The sequence below is a fragment of the Nicotiana sylvestris genome, chromosome 12 (genome assembly GCF_000393655.2).
Source record: "Nicotiana sylvestris chromosome 12, ASM39365v2, whole genome shotgun sequence".
Lineage (NCBI taxonomy): Eukaryota > Viridiplantae > Streptophyta > Magnoliopsida > Solanales > Solanaceae > Nicotiana > Nicotiana sylvestris.
The window spans coordinates 109,258,971-109,281,510 of record NC_091068.1 but is presented as its reverse complement, the minus strand read 5'-3'; the positions used below and the strand labels follow the sequence as shown (position 1 = coordinate 109,281,510).

Genomic DNA, 22,540 nt, shown 5'->3' with positions numbered 1-22,540 from the left:
AGTTTGTACCTGAGTCTCGCCGAGAGGAGCTGTGTAGGCAGTTCGGGCAGCTTTGACAGGGTGATAGATCTGTTACACATTATAAGATATGGTTCTCCGAGTTGTCTCATCATGCGGTCTAATTGGTTCCCACAAATCTAGAGAGGATCAAGAGGTTTATAGATGGCCTCAGTTTTCAGCTTCGCTTGCTTATGACCAGAGAGAGAGTATCTGGTGCTAACTTTGATGAGGTTATTGACATAGCTCGATAGATTGAGATGATTCATGGTTAGGAGAGGATTGAGATGGAGGCTAAGAGGCCTCGTGGTTAGGGTGGATTTAGTGGTACTCCTCATGGGGGTCAGTTTCAGCATGACAGAGGCCGTCCATTCAGGCTTGCTCAGTCAGCTCGCCCAGGTTATCGTGGGGCATCATTAGGCCATGGTTCTCACAGTTCTCGTCAGGGCCATTCATCACTCAGTGCCCTTCCAGCCTAGAGTTCGTCCCGTGCTCCCTTAGTTCATGGATCTTCTATGCCGGTTTCTTCTGCTAGTCATCCCAATGCTAGGGATTCCCTTCAGTCCCTGTCTCCAGCACCAGGGGGTTGTTATAAGTGTGGCGAGTTGGGTCATATGTGGAGGCAATGTCCTCATTGTTTTGGGGGTTTATCTCAGCAAAGGTGTCAACCATCAACTTTAGCACCAGTTACTTCACCACCCACCCACCTAGCTAGGGGTGGAGGACAGTCAGTGAGGGGTCTCCCCAGAGGAGGAGGTCGATCAGGTGATGGTCATGCTCGTTTCTATGCACTCCTAGCTCGACTCGATGCTATTGCTTCAGATGCTGTGATTATAGGTGTTGTCTTAGTCTGCTTCAGAGATGCCTCTATGTTATTTGATCATTTTCCACTTTTTCATATGTGTCATCATATTTTGGTCGTTATTTGGATACGCCCCGTGAGTCTCTTGTTTTATTTGTTCGTGTATCTACTCCAGTGGGCAATACTATTATTGTGGACCGCGTATATCGGTCATTTATGATGACTATTGGGGGTTTGGAGACCCGAGTGGACCTTCTGTTTCTTTGTATGGTTGACTTTGGTATGATATTAGGCATGGATTGGTTGTCTCCGTGTCATGCTATTTTGGATTGTCATTCTAAGATAGTGACATTGGCTATGCCGGGTGTGCCAAGGATTAAGTGGCGAGGTTCAACTAATTTTTTCCCAGTGGGGTGATTTCATTTCTGAAGGCTCAGCGGATGGTTGGGAAAGGCTGTCTTTCATACTTAGCTTTTGTGAGGGATGTCGAGGTAGAGGCTCCTACCATTGATTCGGTCCCAGTAGTGAGGGACTTTTCGGATGTGTTTCCTGCAGACCTGACGGGCATGCCACCGGATAGGGATATTGATTTTGGCATTAATGTGGTACCAGACACTCACCCCATTTTTATTCCACCATATCGTATGGCACCAGCGGAGTTGAAGGAGTTGAAGGAGAAGCTTCAAGAACTCCTTGATAAGGGGTTTATTCAGCCTAGTGTGTGGCCTTGGGGTGCGCCTGTTCTATTTGTGAAGAAGAAGGATGACACGATGAGGATGTGCATTGATTACAAGCAGCTGAACAAAGTTACAATCAAGAACAAGTATCCTTTACCTCGTATCGATGATTTATTTGACCAGCTTCAAGGAGCGAGAGTGTTCTCCAAGATTGATCTCCATTTAGGTTATCACTAGTTGAAGATCAGGGACTCGAATATTCTTAAGATATCTTTTAGGACCTGCTATGGTCATTATGAGTTCCTTGTGATGTCTTTTGGGCTGACCAATGCCCCAGAAGCATTCATGCATTTGATGAACAACGTGTTGAGCGTTATTTTGACTCATTTGTCATTGTTTTCATTGATGATATTCTAGTGTACTCGCTTAGCCAGGAGGAGCACGCTGAGCGTTTGAGAGTTGTGTTGCAGTAGTTGAGGGAGGAGAAGCTTTATGCAAAGTTCTACAAATGTGAGTTTTGGCTCAGTTCAGTGGCTTTCTTAGGACACGTGGTGTCCAGTGAGGGTATTCAAGTTGATCCGAAGAAGATAGAGGTGGTTCAAAGTTGGCCCAAACCGTCCTCAACCATAGAGATTCGCAGATTTCTTGATTTGGTGGGCTATTACCGTCGGTTCGTTCAGGGATTTTCATCTATAGCATCACCCTTGACCAAATTGACTAAAAAGGGTGCTCCATTCAGGTGGTCGGATGAGTGTGAGGCGAGCTTTCAACAGCTCAAGACTGCTTTGACCACATCTCTAGTGTTAGTATTTCCATCAGCTTCAGGTTCATACACAGTGTATTTTGATGCTTCGAGAGTTGGTATTGGTGTGTGTTGATGCAAGAGGGTAGAGTGATTGCTTATGCTTCTCGTCAGTTGAAGCCCCATGAGAAGAACTACCGTGTTTCCGATCTAGAGTTGGCTACCATTGTTCACGCATTGAAGATTTGGAGGCATTATCTCTATGGTATGTCTTGTGAGGTGTTTACTGATTATCGTAGCCTCTAGAACTTGTTCAAACAGAAGGATCTCAACTTGAGGCAGCGGAGATGATTAGAGCTGCTAAAGGACTATTATATTACAATCTTGTACCATCCGGGGAAGGCCAATGTAGTGTCCGATGCCTTGAGTAGGAAGGCATTGAGTATGGGTAGTTTGGCATATATTCTTGTTGGGAGAGACCTCTTGCAGTTGTTGTTCAGGCCTTGGACAATTGGTTTGTGAGGTTGGATGCTTCAAAGCCTAGTCGAGTCTTAGCTTGTGTGGTTTCTCAGTCTTTCTTGTTGGATCGCATTAGAGAGCGCCAGTATGATGCTCCTCATTTGCTTGTCCTTAAAGACAGAGTTCAGCACGACGATGCCAGAGATGTGACTATTGGTGATGATGGGGTATTGATGATACATGGCCGGATATGTGTACCCAATGTGGATAGGCTTCAGGAGTTGATTCTAGAGGAGGCTCATAGCTCGCGGTATTCCATTCATCCAGGTGCTACGAAGATGTATCGGGATCTGAGACAACATTATTGGTGGATGAGGATGAAGAAGGATATTGTGGAATTTGTAGCTCGGTGTCTCAATTATCCGTAGGTGAAATATAAGCATCAGAGACTGGGAGGCTTGCTTCAGCAGATGGATATTCTAGAGTGGAAGTGGGAGCGGATCACCATGGATTTTGTAGTTGGACTCCCATGGACTTTTAAGAAGTTCGATGCTATTTGGGTGACTGTGGATCGGCTGACCAAGTCCGCACACTTCATTTCTGTGTGTACTACCTATTCTTAGGAGCGGTTGGCAGAGATCTATATCCGGGAGATTGTTCACTTGCATGGTGTCCCAGTTTCCATCATTTTAGATAGAGGCACTTAGTTTACTTCGCAGTTTTGGAGGGCCGTGCAGAGAGAGTTGGGTACTCAGGTTGAGTTGAGCATAACTTTTTACCCTCAGATGGACAGGCAATCCGAGCGCACTATTCAAATATTGGAGGACATGTTGCACGCTTGTGTCATTGATTTCGGCGGTTCATGGGATCAGTTTCTACCGCTCGCGGAGTTTGCTTACAAAACAGTTATCAGTCAAGTATTCAGATGGCTCCATATGAGGCTTTATATGGGAGGCGGTGTAGATCTCCAGTTGGTTGTTTTGAGTCGGGTGAGGCTATGCTTTTGGGTACAGACTTGGTGCAGGATGCTTTGGACAAGGTGAAGGTGATCCAAGAGCGGCTTCGTACATCGCAGTCGAGACAAAAGAGTTATGCTGACAGGAAGGTTTGTGATGTGTCCTACATGGTTGGGGAGAAGGTCCTATTGAAGGTTTCACCCATGAATGGTGTTATGAGATTTGGGAAGAAGGGTAAATTGAGCCCTCGGTTCATTGGGCCTTTTGAGGTACTTCGGAGGATTGGGGAGGTGGCTTATGAGCTTGCTTCGCCACCCAGCTTATTGAGTGTGCATCCGGTATTTCATGTTTCTATGCTCCAGAAATATATTGGCAATCTATGTCATGTTTTGGATTTCAGCACGGTTCAATTAGACAGTGATTTAACTTATGACGTGGAGCCAGTAGCTATTTTGGAGCGTCAGGTTCAAAAGTTGAGGTCTACGAATATAGCTTCCATAAAAGTGCAGTGGAAAGGTCGGCCCATGGAGGAGGCTACCTTGGAGACCGAGCGGGAGATGCAGAGCAAATATCCTCACCTATTTTAGGCTTCAGGTATGTTTCTTGACTTGTTCGAGGACGAATGTTTATTTAAGAGGGGGAAGATGTAACGGCCCGACCGGCCGTTTCATGAGTTACCGCTCCATTTCTCCCATTTCTGCTTCTTTATGTGTTGCTCAGCTATATTTTATCGCATCGTGTTGGTTAGTTTGGGTTCAGAGTGGTTTTGTAGAGAAATGAGACCCTTAGTCTCTTAACTTGGCCTTTTAGTTGGAAAAGTCAACCAGAAGTTGACTTGTGAGTAAATGATCTTAGAATTTGGTTTTTATTGTTCGGATAGCTTCGTGAGGTGATTTGAGACTTAGGAGCGTGATCGATATGTATTTTGGAGGTCCGAGGGTAGATTTAGGCTTAAATTGGCGAAATTAGAATTTTGGCGTTTTCCGGTTGGTAGTTGAGATTTTGATATAGGGGTCGGAATGGAATTCCAAAAAGTGGAGTAGGTCCGTTGTGTCATTTGGGACGTGTGTGCAAAATTTCAGGTCATCAGATGAGGTTTGATAGACTTTGTGATCATTTGCGGGATTCAGAAGTTTTGGAGTCCTTAGGCTTGAATCCGAGAGTGATTTGGTATTTCGGCGTTATTTTGAGTGTTCTGAGGGTTGGTACAAGTTTGAATATAGGTATGTGACTTATTTATAATTTTGGCTGAGGTCCCGGGGGACTCGGGATGGATTTCGAAGGTTGACGGAAGATTTGGAATTTGAGTAGAGTTGCAGAATTTTTTTGCTTTTGTTGTTTCCGCACCTGCGGATTGGGGACCGCAGGTGCAATGCCGCAGATGCGTAGAAGAGGTCACATAAGCGAATTTGGGTCAATTGGAGCTTGGCCATAGATGCGGTGTGTTGGGCACATCTGCGGGATCGCAGGTGCAGTTCTTAGACGCAGATGTGGCCCTGGGGGATTTAATGAAAACCGCAGATGCGGTTGTCTTGACCACAGGTGCGATCCGTAGATGCGAGTAAAAGGCCGCAGGTGCGGTATCGCTAGGCAGAACATATAAATAGATGCCTTCGCGAAATTTTGGCTTATTTCATCAATTTCTCATTCGGGTTTGAACTTATGGGAGCATTTTGAAGAGGGAATTCAAGAGACTTTTGTCGAGGTAAGATTCTTGGAACTAAAACTCGTTTCTATGGTGATATTTTACTGATTAGACATGGAGTTTATGGAAAATTAGTAGTTAAAATTAGGGGTTTAGGCTTTGGAATTGGAAACTTGGATTTAAGGATTTGAGGGGTCGTCTGTGGTCAGAATTTGATGTATTTGGTATGTATGAACTCTAGAGAGTGTAAGATTTCTAGTTTTGTGATTTTTATCAGAATCCGAGATGTGGGCCCGGGGTCGGGTTTGGCCAATTTCGGGATTTTTGATGTAAATTGGTTATTTTCTCTTGGACTTTGTTCCTTTAGCGCATATTAATGGTATGGTACTGTTTTTGGTTAGATTTGGAGCATTCGGAGGCCGAGTTAAGGGAAAAAGGCATCGCGGGCTAGAGTTTGGGCCGGATTGAGGTAAGTAATGATTTTAAATGTTGTCTTGAGGGTATGAAACCCCGGATTTCACATCGTTGTGCTACCTTGAGGTGACGCACATGCTAGATGACAAGTGTTGGGTCATGCACCGTTGGGGATTGTGATTTGGTCCGTCCCGTACCACTGTTAAGTCGCGTATTGTATTTGATATCATTGTATTTTGGAAAGTATTACCATGTTTTGGGTTGAATGCTATACTTGGGCCTCGTGCCAACCGTTTTGGACCCTTAGAGGAGTTTACTACTATTCCTTACTGTGACTTCATATTTGTACTCAGTCATGCTGTATTCTACTGTTTTCAAAACTCAGTCGTATTTACTCTATTTTGAGATTTTAAATGATATTTTGGGCAGAGCATCATGTTTTACTGTTGCCCGAGTAGCTTGAGAGATTTCTGACTGAGTGAGGCCGAGGGCCTATATTATGAGGATATCATGGGATCGGGTTGCGTGCTGCAACGTGTGTACTGATTATGATATATGAGAGGTCGATGGCCTGATTTGTTATGCCACGAGATGGCTTGTTAAAGCGCTTGGGCTGTTGGAGCCCCTCTAGAGTCTAAACACCCCTAGTGAGCACGGGTACCTAGTGTGAGAGATGTGATATTGCCCGAGGGGCTGTTGTTGTTTCATGTTGTTGCTTGAGGGGCTGATTACGAGTGATTGTGAGGTAGCCCAGGGGATGGATCTATTGACACTTTGCCCGAGGGGCGGTTGTGGTACATGTTTTCCCCGAGGGACAGTTTATGTTTTCATCACTTTTACTCATTGGTTTCATCACTCGTTTGAAACTATTGAAAGATGTTTTAAAAAGATTTTACTGAACTGTGTTGTTTTTACGAGTTTATTGCTTTACTGCATTGTTCTGGACATATATTGTTTTGTTGTAGTGCTATGACGTCGAATTACTTGTTTTCTTACTGCTCAGCTGCCTTTACTTTTATTACTTACTGAGTTGGTGTAATCACATTACTCCCTGCACCTTGTGTGCTGATCCAGGAGTCTCGGGACGCGATAGCAAGTGCTGATCAGTCTTCCAGCAGGTCTCCGGAGTTGACTAGGTAGCTGTTTGGCGTTCACAGCCTAGTGTTTCTCCTTCCTATCTTATTTAGATGGTCTTAGTAGTTTATTTTCGGACTATGTCGTCCTTTCTTGTTCCTAGATGAGTTTGTAGTTGCTCATGACTGGTGACACCCCGATGTTGGGCTTGTGTTATGTTTCCGCACTGCTTATTTTAACTTATATTATGGAATTTTAGCTAATTAATGGTTTTAAGTCACTTATTATGAATTTTTGGTTGGTTTTGGGGTTTGTATTGGCTAGCCTAGTTTCACGTTAGGCGCCATCACAACAGGGCCAGTTTTAGGGCCATGACACTAATACAGTGTGATCTTAACTTTTATAGGAATTTTAATTTGGCCTCCCCTTCGAATAGAGCTATTGAGTCTGTTTATGAAAGTCAAGCTCGCTATAATGCTCCACCTCACCTTTAGGGAGGAGATTCGTAATCTTTGCCTAACGTAAACCATCCTCGTGTTAGTGAATCTGAAGTAGGCAATAATCCTAGAGCAATGGGTTATAGTACTCCTATTATGAATAATTTCAGCAGATGGCTGAGTTCTCTAATCACTTGGCTGGGACAATGTCAGAACCTAATGAAATCAATTTTGAGAAGATGAGGAAAATGGGTGGAGTTGAATTTAAAGGCACTACTGATCCCACGGTAGTTGAACAATGGCTCAAGTGCATGGAGAGGGTCCTTGAATAACTACAGTATATTAATGCTGCCAAATTTAAGTATGATATCTGTCTTTTGCAAAAAGATTCCTATGATTGGTGGGTAAGTGTGCCAAATGCAAAATCAAAATCTCTAGTGCTTACTTGGGATGACTTTATAAAAGCATTTCGTGCGAAATATGTCCCCCATGTCTATTGTGATACTAAGAAAAAAGAGTTTATGAATTTAACACAAGGGAGTATGTCTATTGTAGAGTATCAACAAAAATATCTCAGGCTTTCTCGCTATGCTGGAGGTATTATTGATGATGAAAGAGACAAGTGCGGAAGATTTGAAGAAGGTTTGAATGGTTCCATCTGAAAATCCGTGCCGATCTTGCAACTTAAGGATTTTTTCAAGCTAGTTTCAGCTGCTCTTACTTGGGAAAGAATTGACAAGGAAGAAGCTAGCAGGAGAGAAAACAAGTTTAGGAAGGGTAATTCAGATTGTGGCAGTCCATCCAAGAAGGGAAAGTTTGACTATTCCACGACTGAAAGTGCATAGAAGTCATCATATCATAAGCATAATTTCTCTACTGCTAGTACTCCAAGTTATGGCCAAGGCAAAACTTATATACCTACTTGTGCACAGTGCAGGAAGAATCACTATGGTGCTTATAGAAGAGCTTCCGGTGCTCGTTTTAATTATAGAAGCCTGGATCATAAAGTGAAGGATTGTCCTAATCTTAATCCTCTTTCTTCTACACATACAGAGGGCTAAGTTCAATAGCCGATCACTACTCATTCTCAAGCTAATAGAGGTAAAAGACCTAGAAATATGCAAGCAGCGGGTTCGAGTGGAGCTAATCAGGCTAGTAGGTCAAGAGCTACTACACAAGTCTATATGTAATGACCTGACTTGTCGTTTTAAGAATTAACGCCCCATTCAGCGACTTAAGGTCTCAAGCAACTTCGTAGTGTGTATTATTGTAATGACCCAGCTGGTCGTTTTGTGAGTTAAAACTCCATTTCTCCCATTTCTACTACCTTTTGTGTTCCTCAACAGTATTTTAATGTATCGCATTGGTTGGTTCGGGTCCAGAGTGGTTTCGATGTGGAATGAGACACTTAGTCTCCTATTTAGAAGCTTGAGTTGGAAAAGTCAACCGGATGTTGACTTATGAATAAACGATCTCGGATTTTGATTTTTATGGTTCGGTTAGCTCTATTAGGTGATTTTAGACTTGGGAGCGCGTCCGGAATGTAATTTGGAAGTCTGTGGTAGAATTTGGCTTGAATTGGCGAAAATGGAAATTTGGCGAGTTTGGTCGGTAGTGGAAATTTTGATATCAGGGTCGGAATGGAATTCCGAAAGTTGGAGTAGGTTCATAGTGTTATTTTTGACGTGTGTGCAAAAATTCCAGGTCATTTGGATGAGGTTTGGTAGGTTTCAGCATCGTTTGCGGAATTTGGAAGTTTAGAAGTTATTAGGCTTGAAGCCGAGGTTAATTTGGTGTTTTGATGTTGTTGTGAGTATTCCAAAGATTCAGCTAAGTTCGTATGTTGATTTATGACTTGTTGGTATGTTTGATAGAGGTCCCTAGGGCCTCGGGTTGATTTCAGATGATTGATGGAACAAGGTTGGAATTTTAGGAATGTTGAAGTTGAACTCAGCTGTCATAACCGCACCTGAGGAGTGGGGACCGGAGGTGCAAACCCGCAAAAGCAGAGAAGGAGCCACAGATGCAGCCAATGTTGAGGTAGGCAGTAGTTGCAGGTGCGAATAGTGGAGTGCACCTGCGAGACCGCAGGTGCAATATTGTGACTGCAGAAGCGGATTCTAGGGAATAAGTGGGAACCGCACCTGCAATGGATTTTCCATAAGTGCGACATCGCAGAAGCGACTGTTGGCCCGCATATGCGGTATTTCTGGGCAGAAAGTATAAATCTTGAACTTCGTAAATTTTGGTTCATTCTTCACCATTTTTATTCACTTTTGGAGCTTTTGGGAGTGATTTAAAGAGGGATTCAAGGGGGTTTTCATTGAGGTAAGTTACTTGTGCCCTAATACTCGTATTTATGGTAAATTCCCATTATTTAATCATGTAATTAGTGAATATTAGGGGTGAAAAAAAGGGGTTAGGGCTTGGGATTTTGGAGAGTATGATTTGAGGATTTGATAGGTCAAATGGAGTCGGATTTTGATAAATCTCGTATATATGGACTCATGAGTGAAAGGGCTATCTAGTTTTGTGACTTTTATCATATTTCGAGACGTGGACCCAGGGGCCGGGTTTGAGCGGATTTCGGGATTTATGTCTAATTTGATACTTTTTTCTTGTGGAATTCATTCCATCGCATATTGATGGTATTGTCTTGGTTGTGTATAGATTCAGAGCGATTGGAGGCTGAGTCGAGGGGCAAGAGCATCGCGGAGAAGAGATTTGACCAGTTTGAGGTAAGTAACGATTGTAAATCTAGTCCTGAGGGTATGAAACCCCGGATTTTGTATCGTTTTACTATTTTGAGGTGACGCACATGCTAGTGACGGGTGCATAGGTGTGCACCTTTGGGGATTGTGACTTGGTCCGTCCCGTAGCAACTATAAAGTTGCGTATTTGGTTGAAACTATATGATACTTATGTGTTTTAGAAATAGTTTCTATAAATTGGGCTAAATGCCATGTTTGAGCCTTATGCCAGAGCTGTTTGGACCCTTAGGGGACTTTTTCTTGCTATCCTCTTACTATTTTTGATGGAAAATCTATACTGAGTCATGTTATACTTATTGACTTTATAACTCAGTCTTTATTACTTTGTTTTGATGCATATAAATGTTGTTTTGGGTTGAGTACCCTATTTTTTTACTGAGAGCCCGAGTGGCTTAAGAGATTTATGATTGAGTGTGGCTGAGGACCTGATTCGTATAGATATTTATGGGATCGGGCTGCATGCCGTAGCATGTTTACTGATTCATGATTGAGTGAGGCCGATGGCCTGATTGATTTATGCCACGAGGTGGCTTGTTATAGCACTTGGGCTAAAAGAGCTCCTCCGGAGTGAGGTTTGCCCGAGCGGCTGTACATGAGTGATGTTTTGCCCGAGGGTCTGTTTATGATTTCATCATTTTTGCTCACTGTTTCACTGAGCCTCTGTTTGAGAACCGTTGAAAAATATCTTCAAATGATTTTATTGAAACTGAGTTTAAACAAAATGATTTGAATCAAACTCTGCTTTTAAAAACATGCTGTATTTTTTACTGAGATTTTATGATATGAACTTTATATGCTTTATTGCTTGTCACTGGTTCTCAGCCTTCATTTATTTTGGTTACTTACTGAGTTGGCGTACTCACGTTACTCCCTGCACCTTATGTGCAGATCCAGGCGCATCAAGACCCGGTAGCAGCTTTTGACTGTTCTAGCTGTAGATTTTCTCGGAGTTAGTAAGGTAGCTGCTAGCGATCGCAGTCCTACTCTTCCCCTTCCTATCTTCCTATAAATGTTTTGTAGTTATATTTCTAGACTGTGTTAGTCTCAGTATTATCGTACAGTTTTTAGCAAATGCAAATGACTAGTGACACCCTGATGTCGGGCTTTTCTTTCCACACTTTCATTATTTAGATTTTCTTTATGAAGCTTTATTTTAAATAGTGTAAATCTATCTTTGAAAAATAAAATATCGTGTTTTTTTGGTAAAGAGTCGGCTTGCCTAGTACCATGATAGGCGTCATTACAGCATGATGGTCCTGGCGTCATTACAGGACGGACGGCCACCAGTACCACCAGTTGGGGCCGCGAGAGGCCAAGGTCGCGGTCGAGGACATGGTAGGGGTAAGGGTGTAGCCCGCACATCAGCTAAGGCAGCACCTACAAATCCACCAACCAACCCAGTTAACGATCAGGTCCTAGTTGTGGATGCTCCAGCGGGACCAACTCAGGTACCGACTGTGCCTATTGTTATCCCAGGTCTTCAGGAGACGTTAGCTCAGATTTTGATCGTGTGCACCAGTCTTGCTCAGGCAGTCACTGTTTCTACTACAACATCTACTTCCTAGGTGGGGAAGGCACTCAGAATCCCACCGCCCGTACACCTGAGTAGGTTGTTCAGGGACTACAGACATCGGAGGCATCACCAGCCCAGCCGGTTGCACCTACTCAGGATTATGTGGTTCCAGTCATTCTTGATGACAAGCAGCATAGATTGGAGAGGTTTGGTAGACTTCAGCCTCTGACTTTCAGTGGTACAGAGGGCGAGGATGCCTAGGGTTTCTTGGACAAGTGTTAGAGGATTCTCCATACAACGGGTTTTCTAGAGACCGGTGGGGTCTCGTTCACTACCTTTCAGTTCTCTATAGCTGCCTTTACTTGGTGGGAGGCTTATGAGAGACGTAGGCCTATTTGTGTAGAACCCCTTACCTGGCAGCAGTTCTCCGTTCTCTTTCTGGAGAAGTATGTGCCGCAATCACGCCGAGAGGAGCTGCGCAGGCAGTTGGAGCAGTTGCGTTAGGATTGTTGGCCCAGGAATAGGTAAAGTTTTGAAGAATGACAAATGAACTCAGTCATGGACCAGGTCCATCTGGTGAAACACAGTCTTGATCTAAACACGTGAGATGCACGTGAAGGAGATGAGCATGAAGAAGATAAGTCATCAACAATATCTCATAATCTGATCGAAAAGGTTGCATATTGGATAAGGGGAGAAGGTCTCCTTATATGAAGAGAACACAATCCGGATAAAAGATAGTGTTGGAGTTTGAGATCTTCAAGGACTTAACTACGATAGAAGATCAACAATTGAGTCCCAATCAAACTCTGATTACTAACCTATTAAATGATAGTGATTGATCTCTTTTACAGGTAATTGCATAGGTCGTTGTTTTTTCACCTTTTGAGCAATATGTTTTCCACATAAAAATCTCTGTGTTCTTTATTTTATGTACCTTTTATCCCACAAACAGTAGTAGTTAGAACACCTAGAAGAACCTTGGGTACCACACAAATCACCCCCCCTCTTGTGTGGTGTTGACATTTAGAACATCAATTGGTATCAGAGCGGGTTATCCTTGAAGAGGCTAACACCTTAGGAAAAGATCAACATGAGTGCACCACCTGGGAACTAGGAAGGGCAATCCACTTCTAGGCCTCTACTTTTCAATGGTCAGTACTATTCTTGGTGGAAGAACAGGATGAGGGATCACATCACAGGAGAAGACTATGAGCTCTGGGACATAGTCACTGATGGTCCTCTAGTAACTACAAAGAAGAATGCTGAAGGAGTGGATGCGCCTAAGACAAGGGCTGACTGCACTACTGAAGACCTGAAGAAGTGGGAGAAAAATGCCAAGGCCAAGAAATGGCTTGTGTGTGGACTAGGTCCAGATGCGTACAGTAGAATTCAAAGTTGTACTACTGCTAAGGAAATCTGGGACAGTTTGAAAGTGGCTCATGAAAGAACACCTCAAGTGAAGAGGACCAAAGGAACACTGTTGTACTCCCAGTATGAGAACTTCACCATAAAGAAAGGAGAAACCATCCAAGAGATTTATACAAGGTTCACCACACTGACAAATGAACTTAAATCTCTTGGAAGGATTATTCTCGAAGAAGACAAAGTTGAGAAGATTTTGACCAGGGTTTTGCCAGTCTCTTGGGAAAGCAAAATCACTGCTATTCAGGAATCAAAGAACATTGCAACTCTCAAGCTAGATGAACTAATAGGAAACCTTACTGCCTATGAACTGAGAAGGCAGACCATGAAAATGGATGCACCCAAGAAGGAAAGAAGTCTGGCTCTCAAAATTGCTGAAGGTTCAGATCTGGAGGATGATGAAATGGCTATGATCACTAGAAATTTCAAAAATTACTTGATGAGAGGAAAGGGTTCTTCAAGAGGTACAACCTTCAACAAACCAAGGGCTCCTGGGAAATAGACCAATGAGGGCTGCTACAAGTGTGGTAAGACTGATCACATGATCAAAAATTGCCCTTAATGGGAAATTGAGTGGAAGAAGGAAAGGGCTGAACGAAGGAGCAGGAGGAAGGAACAGGTTCAACCAAAAAGGAACAAAGGATCAACAAAGGCTATGGTTGCTGCCTGGGGAGAAACATCAAATGAGGACTCAGAAGATGAAGTTGGAGATGAATAAGCTCTTATGGCCATAGGAGAATCAGATGATGAACAAGAGGTAAGTATTCTTCATCTCAAAGACAAGATTAAATTCATGTCTAAAGAAAGGTTGTCTGAGCTATTGCAGGATTTCATTGATGAGTTTGAGATAATTAATAATGAAAAGGAAGATCTGTCTAGGGAATGTATGATCCTAAAAGCCAAGTGCAAAAATCTAGAGTCTAGGGCTAATGAGAGTGAAAGTGAAAATACTGAGTTGAAGAACCAGGTTCTTAAACTTGACACTAGTGTCCTAGAACTTAGGTCTGAGAACTTAAAACTGAAACTAGGAATAGGAAAGAAGAAAGCTGATTACACTCATCTCACCCTAGAAGAAAACTTAGGAAAAATGAAGGATGAGCTATACAGGAAAGATGAGCAGATAAAAGTACTAAAAGAAGATCTAGGGAGGGTAAAATATGAACTAGACAGAACTTGCAAATGGAACAAGGCTTCTGATGCACTCTCCTGGCTACACGAACATCACAGTAGCAACAAAAGAGGACTTGGTTATGGGACTCAAGCACCTAAGTGGGATCCTAAAAGCAAGTACCTCACTCTTCCTGAAAACAAAATTTGCACACATTGTGGCAAGACTGGACATTAAAAAAATGAATATAATGCAAAAGAAAAGGCCAGTCAAAAGAACAAAACTTTTGTTCAAGAAAAAAATAGGCTGCCTGGGTGGGCTAGAAGGAATCTGATTTATCCCTTTGCCCATAGAAAGGGACCCAAACTAGTTTGGGTTCCTAATACTAACCCCTAATTTCTTTTTACAGGTCCATGTGAAGGGAATCAGCCAAATATGGTACATGGATAGTGGCTGCTTAAAACATATGACTGGAAGCAAGAACCAGTTCCTTTCACTTAAGAACTTAAAGGGTGGCAATGTCTCCTTTGAAAATGGGAAGAAAGGTAAGATCATTGGGGTTGGAAAGGTAGGTAACATAGACTCTCACTCCATTGAGAATGTCTACTTGATAGATGGCTTGAAATACAGCCTTATTAGTGTGTCACAACTGTGTGACAGAGATAACCTTGTAACATTCATCTCTACTAAATGCTTTGTGATTAATCTTACCACTGACAAGATTGTTTTACAGGGAAAAAGAGTTAACAATATTTACATTGTAGATTTGTCCACTCTCTCAGAAAATGAACTAACCTGCCTAAGTGTACTGGATAATGATCCCCTCTTGTGGCACAAAAGACTTGGTCATGCCAGTCTGAATCAGCTAAACAAATTGGTCTCTAAGGACTTGGTGATAAGGTTACCTAACATCAAGTTCAAGGAAGACAAAGATTGTGAGGCTTGTGCAAGGGGGAAGAAGGTAAGATCATCTTTCAAAAGCAAGAAAATGGTAAGCACAACCAAGTCGTTAGAACTTGTCCATATGGATCTATGTGGTCCAATGAGAACCATGAGCAGAGCTGGAAAGAAGTATGTAATGGTACTTGTTGATGACTATTCTAGATTTACCTGGGTACTGTTTCTAACATCTAAAGATGAAGCATTTGACATGTTTACTGCCTTTGTTCGAAAAACTCAGAAACAATTAGGAAATCAACTTGCATCAATTAGGTCTGATCACGGAACTGAATTTGAGAATGCTAAGTTTGCTGAATTTTGTGATGAAAATGGTATAGATCATAAATTCTCTGCCCCTAGGACACCTCAACAAAATGGAGTAGTTGAAAGAAAGAATAGGTCTCTTGAAGACATGGCTAGGACTATGCTTCTTTCTAGTAAACTGCCCCATAGCTTCTGGGCAGAGGCTGTAAACACTGTATGTTACATTATCAATAGATGCATGACTAGACCTCTTGTACAGAAGACTCCCTATGAGTTACTTAAAGGGAGAAAACCAAATATATCCCATATTAGGGCATTTGGTTTCAAGTGCTTTGTGCACAATAATGGAAGACTCCCTAGGTAAGTTTGATCCCAGAAATGATGAGGGAGTATTCTTGGGATATTCTTCACATAGCAAAGCATATAAAGTGTTCAATAAAAGAACTTTGTGTGTAGAAGAAAGTGTACATGTAGTATTTGATGAAACTAACATTCTTTCTGAGAGACAGGAACACGAAGATGAAGCCATTGGATTGGTAAAGGATCTGACTGAAGCCTCAGCACTAGTCAAAGTGGCACCAAAAGAAGGAACAGGTGATAGAACAGGTTCTTCCATCCAGGGCAACCTGACAAGGGGAACTAATCAAGGAGGAATTGAAATAAATCCCCTAAAAAAACTTGTCCATGACCCTGTTCCTTAGCAATAGAATATGGGAGAAACATCTAGCAGAAACCAGTTGGTTGTGAAACCTCACAAGTATCAAAGTTCTCATCCTATTGAGAACATTATCACTGATCCAACATATGGAGTCAAAACTAGATCACAATTAAAGAATCTGTGTGCTTTTGATGCCTTTTTATCTTTGATTGAGCCTAAAAATGTTGTTGAGGCTTTGCAGGATACAGATTGGGTGAATGCAATGCAAGATGAACTCAATCAGTTCGAGAGAAGTCAAGTTTGGCATCTAGTTCCAAGACCCAAGGACAGATCAGTTATTGGCACAAAATGGGTCTTCAGAAACAAACTTGATGAAGATGGAACTGTTACAAGAAACAAGGCAAGACTGGTGGTCCAAGGTTATAGCCAAGAGGAAGACATAGATTATGATGAGACTTTTGCTTCAGTTGCAAGACTAGAGGCAATAAGACTCTTCATAGCCTTTGCAGAACACATGGAATTCACTCTTCATCAGATGGATGTCAAAAGTGCCTTCCTTAATGGTTACCTGAAAGAAGAAGTGTTTGTAAAACAACCTCCAGGGTTTGAAAGCAAAGAATGTCCTGAGCATGTGTACAAGTTAGACACGGCTCTATATGGACTCAAGCATGCCCCAAGAGCGTGGTATGAGCGACTGTCCAAATTCCTATTGGAGCATGGTTACAAAAGAGGTAAAATTGACAGTACTTTATTCTTAAGGGAAAAAGGTAAGGATCTCATTGTGGTACAAATATATGTTGATGACATAATCTTTGGGGCCACCACTGATAAGCTAAGTAAGGACTTTGCAAAATTAATGAGGAGTGAGTTTGAAATGAGTAGGATGGGTAAGCTTAACTTCTTCTTAGGCTTGCAGATCAAACAAAGTCCTAATGGAACCATGATCCATCAGCAGAAGTATGCAAAAGAGCTTATCAAAAAGTTTAAAATGGAAGAATCAAAAGAAATAGACACACCCATTGCAACTGCCACTAAATTAGACATTGATGAACCTGGTTCATCAGTTGATCAAAAGCTGTATAGGGGTATGATTGGTTCACTCTTGTATCTTACTACCAGCAGACCTGACATTATTTTCAGTGTAGGGCTTTGTGCTCATTTTCAGGCAAATCCAAAGGAGTCTCACTTGACTGCTATCAAGAGGATACTAAGATATCTGAAAGGCACCACTGATCTGTGTCTTTGGTACCCCAAAGGTAGTAATTTCAATCTAGTAGGATATGCTTGTTACAACCCATATCCACATGTGTTAGTTCATGCCATATATTAGTTAACATAAATCCAAGAAGGAATTATCTTTTAGGTGATAAGAAGTCAATCCTATTGGTCTTAAGTGATACAAGAGTGTATAAGGGTGATTAACCAGTATTAGAAGTTAAACGAATCAAGGATGTTGTAACTCGTATTTTCAGGTAATCTAGCGGTGCTTAATACACTCAAGAGGTCATTTATTAAGGTATTTTAATCATATAATATCCGTATCATAAGTCTTGAAGTCAAACGAGTTATGAAACAAAAGTCGACAAAAGTTGTCGCAACTTAGGTTCATAATTTTACTTAAACATTGGGTCAAATGTTTCTAATCTTTTCTCATAATTTACAAGGAATTACGGGGTGATATACCAACCAAATTAAATATCTAGGAGTCTAGTTTCCAACGCATTAAACCGTTCATCGATACGATCTCGGAGTAGAGAGATATTCGCGTTTTCGCGAGACTGCGCCAAGCACCTCTCTATGGGGCCCACTAAGTCGGTTTAAGATATTTGGGCCTATATAGGATGACTCCAACCCATTTTAAGTCATTTTGTTTCACTATTTTCAGACCTTAGAACCCTAGTAACATCCTCTCAAGGTTCTCTCAAGATTCAAGACCCAAAAAAGGGCAAACAACACAAATCAAGTGTCGGGAATTCCGTGGCGCTAGTAAGTCTCTTGTTCTTCTTGTTGTTGCTCATTTTTGTGTCGTTCCAGATCGTGTGGGAGGTTGTTTTAAAGGGTTTATGTTCTGTAAATACTCCCTCATGTTCTTAATATCAATCCTAGGTGATTTCAAGCCTTCTAAAGTGATTCTAGTGCCGAAAAACACTAATTGATCGCTAGTTTTGCTTTTTTGTTGTTGTGGCAGCATTGGAGGGATATTTCATGGAAATTTAAGGTCAAATTGGAGTTGTTATTTCTGTATAAAGGTAAGGAACCTCTTACTCTATATGTATTTAAGATTATCCAAGTTGCAGCTAAGCCATTGAAGCTAGAACTTGTGAAATATATATCGAAAGGCTTGGAAGTAATGTTATTGTTTTGTGGACTGTTTTGCGTTGTTGTTGGGCTGCATATTTTACTACTATCTTGTGGAGTTTTGGAGGAGGAAGGGTGTGGAGAAACACCATATATATGTAGGGTTATGGGCTGATAGTTATTCGTAACATTTCCAGGTTGTTTGACACGACTACGGTGGTCGTCGTATGTATGGAGTGATTAGGCTGTGTGTGGACTATTTTGGGAGGCTCAATATGTTTATTATTGATGTTGTTTGGGCTGTTTGGTGACTGTTTTGAATGGTGTGAGGTCATATATATAGGGGAGGTGCTGTCCGTTTCATCGTAAAATAGGTTGTGGTCGATACATAATAGTTATGACGCTTAAATGATAACGATAGTATCGTTTCTCTTATTGTAGACTAAGGAGTTTTGACAATTGCATAGCTTGAGATTGGGGCAGTATATACAAGGTATGTGAGGCTATCCCTTTCCTTCTTTTGCACGACTCCGATTGTACATAATGTAATGAACGAGCTTCCAAGATACTCTACTCTTAGAAGCTAGCAGTACTTACATTGTTTTCCCTCTTATGGAACGATTGATGTTAATGTTACTTCTCTTATTCTTATGTTATCAATGTTGTTCGTACTTCCTAAATCTTATAAGGTTCATAGTGAAGAGTTAGTCCTAATAACGTGTATAGAGGATACCGACCTTACGTCACTCCGAAAGGTTTAGAATGTGATTCCATGAGTCGAGCATGCATTATATATATGTATCTATTTTACTCTACCGAGCCACGCTATAGTTGGCCGGGTACGGCACCTATTGTGCAACCACTGATCAGTTGGGTTTTACCGAGCTTCACGTGGCCGGGTACGATTCTACCGAGCCTATTATGGCCGGGTACGATATGATGATGATGATGCCCACAGAGGCGAATGCTTTAAAGGTTTATGTATTTATACATATGTATCATGCATTTCATGTAAGTAGCCCTCAGAGGTACTAAGATGTTACAGGTTGTATATTCTCTATCCTTGCTTACATTACTGATCGTATTTATGGTTCCTTGCCTTACATACTCAGTACTTTATTCGTACTGACGTCCTTTTATTTGTGGACGCTGCATGTCATGCTGCAGGTCCTGATAGACAGGCAGGTGCAGCTCCCCCACCACAGTAGACTGTCCAGTTCAGCGGTGATTGGCGAGATCCCTTCTCCGGACTTGCCTTGGTCTTGGTATGCAATTTTTGTTATAGACATTATGGGTATGTCGGGGCCCTGTTCCGGCTATGTTGCAACACTTATGTTCTTTTAGAGGCTCATAGACAGGTGTCGTCTCATGTATAGTTTGGTATGCCTTGTCGGCTAGTTTTTGTTGTATAGTCTTTCATAGTAGCGAGGTAGCTCATACCTTATACGTAGTTTCTTGATTGTCTGGTCATCCCCTGCTATGTATGTTCATGCCGTCATATTTTATTGCTGGTTGTCCATGATCTAGGTCTACCATTTATATTGATCTCGTCAGCCTTAAAAGATAATAATGAAGGTTAGATGAAATGTACGTTGGTGCTCGGCAAGTGTGGTCGGGTGCTAGTCATGGCCCTTCAGTTTGGGTCGTGACAAACTTGGTATCAGAGCAAGTCTGTCCTAGGGGTTGTCTATGAGCCGTGTCTAGTAGAGTCTTGATTATGGATGTGTAGCGCGCCACATTTATAATCAGGAGGCTACATGACATCTAGGGTTGTTACCTTCTTCCTGAATCTAGATCGTGCGTAGAGTTGAGTCGTAAGTGTTCGTCTCTAATATTCACCTTGTTTTTTTCCAGTGATGCCTTCAACTAGGAAGCAAACGATTAGTAGACGGCTTGATACAGCAGCGGGAGAGGGTACCAGTCAGGTGCCCCAAGTTAGAGCAGGACAAAGTGAGACTCAAAGTGAGATGCCCTCTCATACCTCATCTACTCCATCTCCTCCAGAGGATATTAGAAGGCACCCAGCGCCTCCAGTTCCTCCGTCTGGCACTCCAGACCAGGATATGCGGAGTGCTTTGCAGTTATTGACTAGCTTGGTAGCTGCTCAGGCTCAGAGGCAGAATACAGGTGCTGCTGAGAAACCAGTTAGTACAAGAGTTCGTGATTTTATTAATTTAGACCCTCCAGTGTTTACCGGATCAGACCCCAAGGAGGACCCACAGACTTTTATTGACCAGGTTCATCGTACACTTCGGGTTATGCATGTTAGTGATACAGAGGCAGTAGAGTTGGCTTCTTATCGGTTACGGGATTTAGCGGTTCTCTGGTATGATAGTTGGGAGAGATCCAGGGGTCCGAACCCTCCTCCAGCTGTGTGGAAGGAATTTTCTGAGGCCTTTCTTCGTCACTACTTGCCAGTTGAGATACGACGAGCTAGAGCTGATAAGTTCTTGAACCTTAGACAAGGTAATATGAGTGTGCGAGAGTACAGTATGCAGTTTGATTCTTTGGCAAGGTATGCTCCCCATATGGTGGCCGAGATGAGTGATAGGGTGCATATGTTCGTGAATGGGTTGGGACCACATCTAATAAATGAGTGTACGACAGCCTCCTTGGTGGAGGGCATGGATATTTCCCGTATTCAAGCTTATGCCCAGACCCTAGAGGATCGTAAGCGCCAGCAGAGGGCAGTTAGGGAGCAGGATAGAGGCCAGCATAAGAGGGCGAGATTTGCAGGGTATTCTGATGACTTCAGAGGCCGCATCAGGCCACAGTTTTCGAGGAGTTCGGCGCCACCTGTAGCTAGTGCTCCTCCACAGTTTCAGAGGCCTCGATATGATCGATCCTATTCTGGTCCAGGTCAGAGTTTCGCGGGCATCTGGCTCGCAACATCACAGGGATACTAGTCAGATGAGACCCCCAACACCACATTGTGATCAGTGCGGCAAGGCCCACTTTGGACTGTGTCGTCGAGGTTCTGATGCATGCTATTCGTGCGGGCAGCCTGGCCATATGATGCGGGATTGTCCTAATAGAGGAGGTGATGGTATGGCTCAGCCGACTGGATCTGTGTCTGGTTCTTCCTCATCAGTTCGACCTCCAGCACGGGGTTTTCAGCAGTCGACAGGTCGTGGTAGGGGTAGAGGTGCAGTGCCGAGTTCGAGTGGTGCTCAAAATCGAACCTATGCTCTAGTAGGTCGACAGGATCTCGAGTCGTCTCCAGATGTTGTTACAGGTATTATATCTGTGTTTTCTTATGATGTATATGCGCTGATTGATCCGGGATCTACATTATCATATGTTACACCCTTTGTGGCTAATAAGTTTGGCATTGAACCTGAATTGATAAGTAAACCCCTCGCGGTATCTACTCCGATAGGAGATTCTGTGATTGCTAGAAGGGTATATAGAGGTTGCACTGTGATGATTTGTAGTCGTCAAACCTCGGCAAATTTATTTGAGTTAGAAATGGTTGATTTTGATGTGATAATGGGAATGGACTGGTTGGCCTCATGCTATGCAAATGTTGACTGTCGTACGAAGATGGTTAGGTTCCAATTTCCGGGTGAACCCGTCATTGAATGGAAAGGGAACATTGCTACACCGAAAGGTAGGTTTATTTCCTATCTTAAGGCAAGGAAAATGATCTCAAAAGGTTACATTTATCATCTCGTTCGCGTTAGGGATGCGGAGGCGAAACCGCCTACTTTACAATCAATCCCTGTGGTCAACGAATTCCCAGATGTTTTCCCAGATGAACTCCCGGGCCTTCCTCCTGAAAGGGAGATTGAGTTTAGCATTGATGTGTTGCCTGACACTCAACCGATCTCTATTCCTCCATACAGAATGGCCCCGGCAGAGTTGCGAGAGTTAAAGGTGCAGTTGAAGGACTTGCTGGATAAGGGCTTTATTAGGCCTAGCACTTCACCTTGGGGTGCACCAGTCCTATTCGTGCGGAAGAAAGATGGGTCGTTACGGATGTGTATCGACTATCGACAGTTGAATAAGTCTACTATAAAGAACAAGTATCCACTTCCAAGAATTGATGACCTGTTTGACCAACTCCAGGGTGCCAAGTATTTCTCTAAGATTGATTTACGTTCAGGGTATCATCAGGTGAGGGTTAGGGAGAAAGATATTCCAAAGACGGCCTTCCGGACAAGATATGGGCACTTTGAGTTCTTGGTGATGTCGTTCGGGCTAACAAATGCCCCAGCAGCTTTTATGGATCTCATGAATACTATATTCAGGCCCTATCATGATGTGTTTGTGATTGTATTCATTGATGACATTCTAGTGTATTCTCGTTCGGAGGTGGAACATGCGGGCCACTTGCGGATAGTATTACAGACGCTTCAGGA

At 42.6% G+C, this 22,540-nt stretch overlaps 1 protein-coding gene across 1 annotated transcript; it reads left to right on the top strand.

The window, feature by feature from the left end:
• The first annotated feature begins 12,670 nt into the window (after positions 1 to 12,670).
• LOC138883521 (uncharacterized) lies at positions 12,671 to 13,630 on the top strand. The gene is made up of 3 exons (XM_070164213.1): positions 12,671 to 13,268; positions 13,375 to 13,439; positions 13,496 to 13,630. Exons 1-3 carry the CDS (start codon positions 12,671 to 12,673, stop codon positions 13,628 to 13,630), a joined length of 798 nt encoding a protein of 265 aa, XP_070020314.1.
• Positions 13,631 to 22,540: the final 8,910 nt, after the last annotated feature.

What these genes read in the sequence shown, in the direction of transcription:
- LOC138883521 (XM_070164213.1), top strand. Translation starts at nt 12,671, where the DNA reads ATGAGGGATCACATCACAGGAGAAGACTATGAGCTCTGGGACATAGTC. An exon ending in TGCACCCAAGAAGGAAAGAA is followed by an intron (nt 13,269 to 13,374) that starts GTCTGGCTCTCA and finishes GGGTTCTTCAAG; the next exon opens with AGGTACAACCTTCAACAAAC. An exon ending in TGAGGGCTGCTACAAGTGTG is followed by an intron (nt 13,440 to 13,495) that starts GTAAGACTGATC and finishes GAGTGGAAGAAG; the next exon opens with GAAAGGGCTGAACGAAGGAG.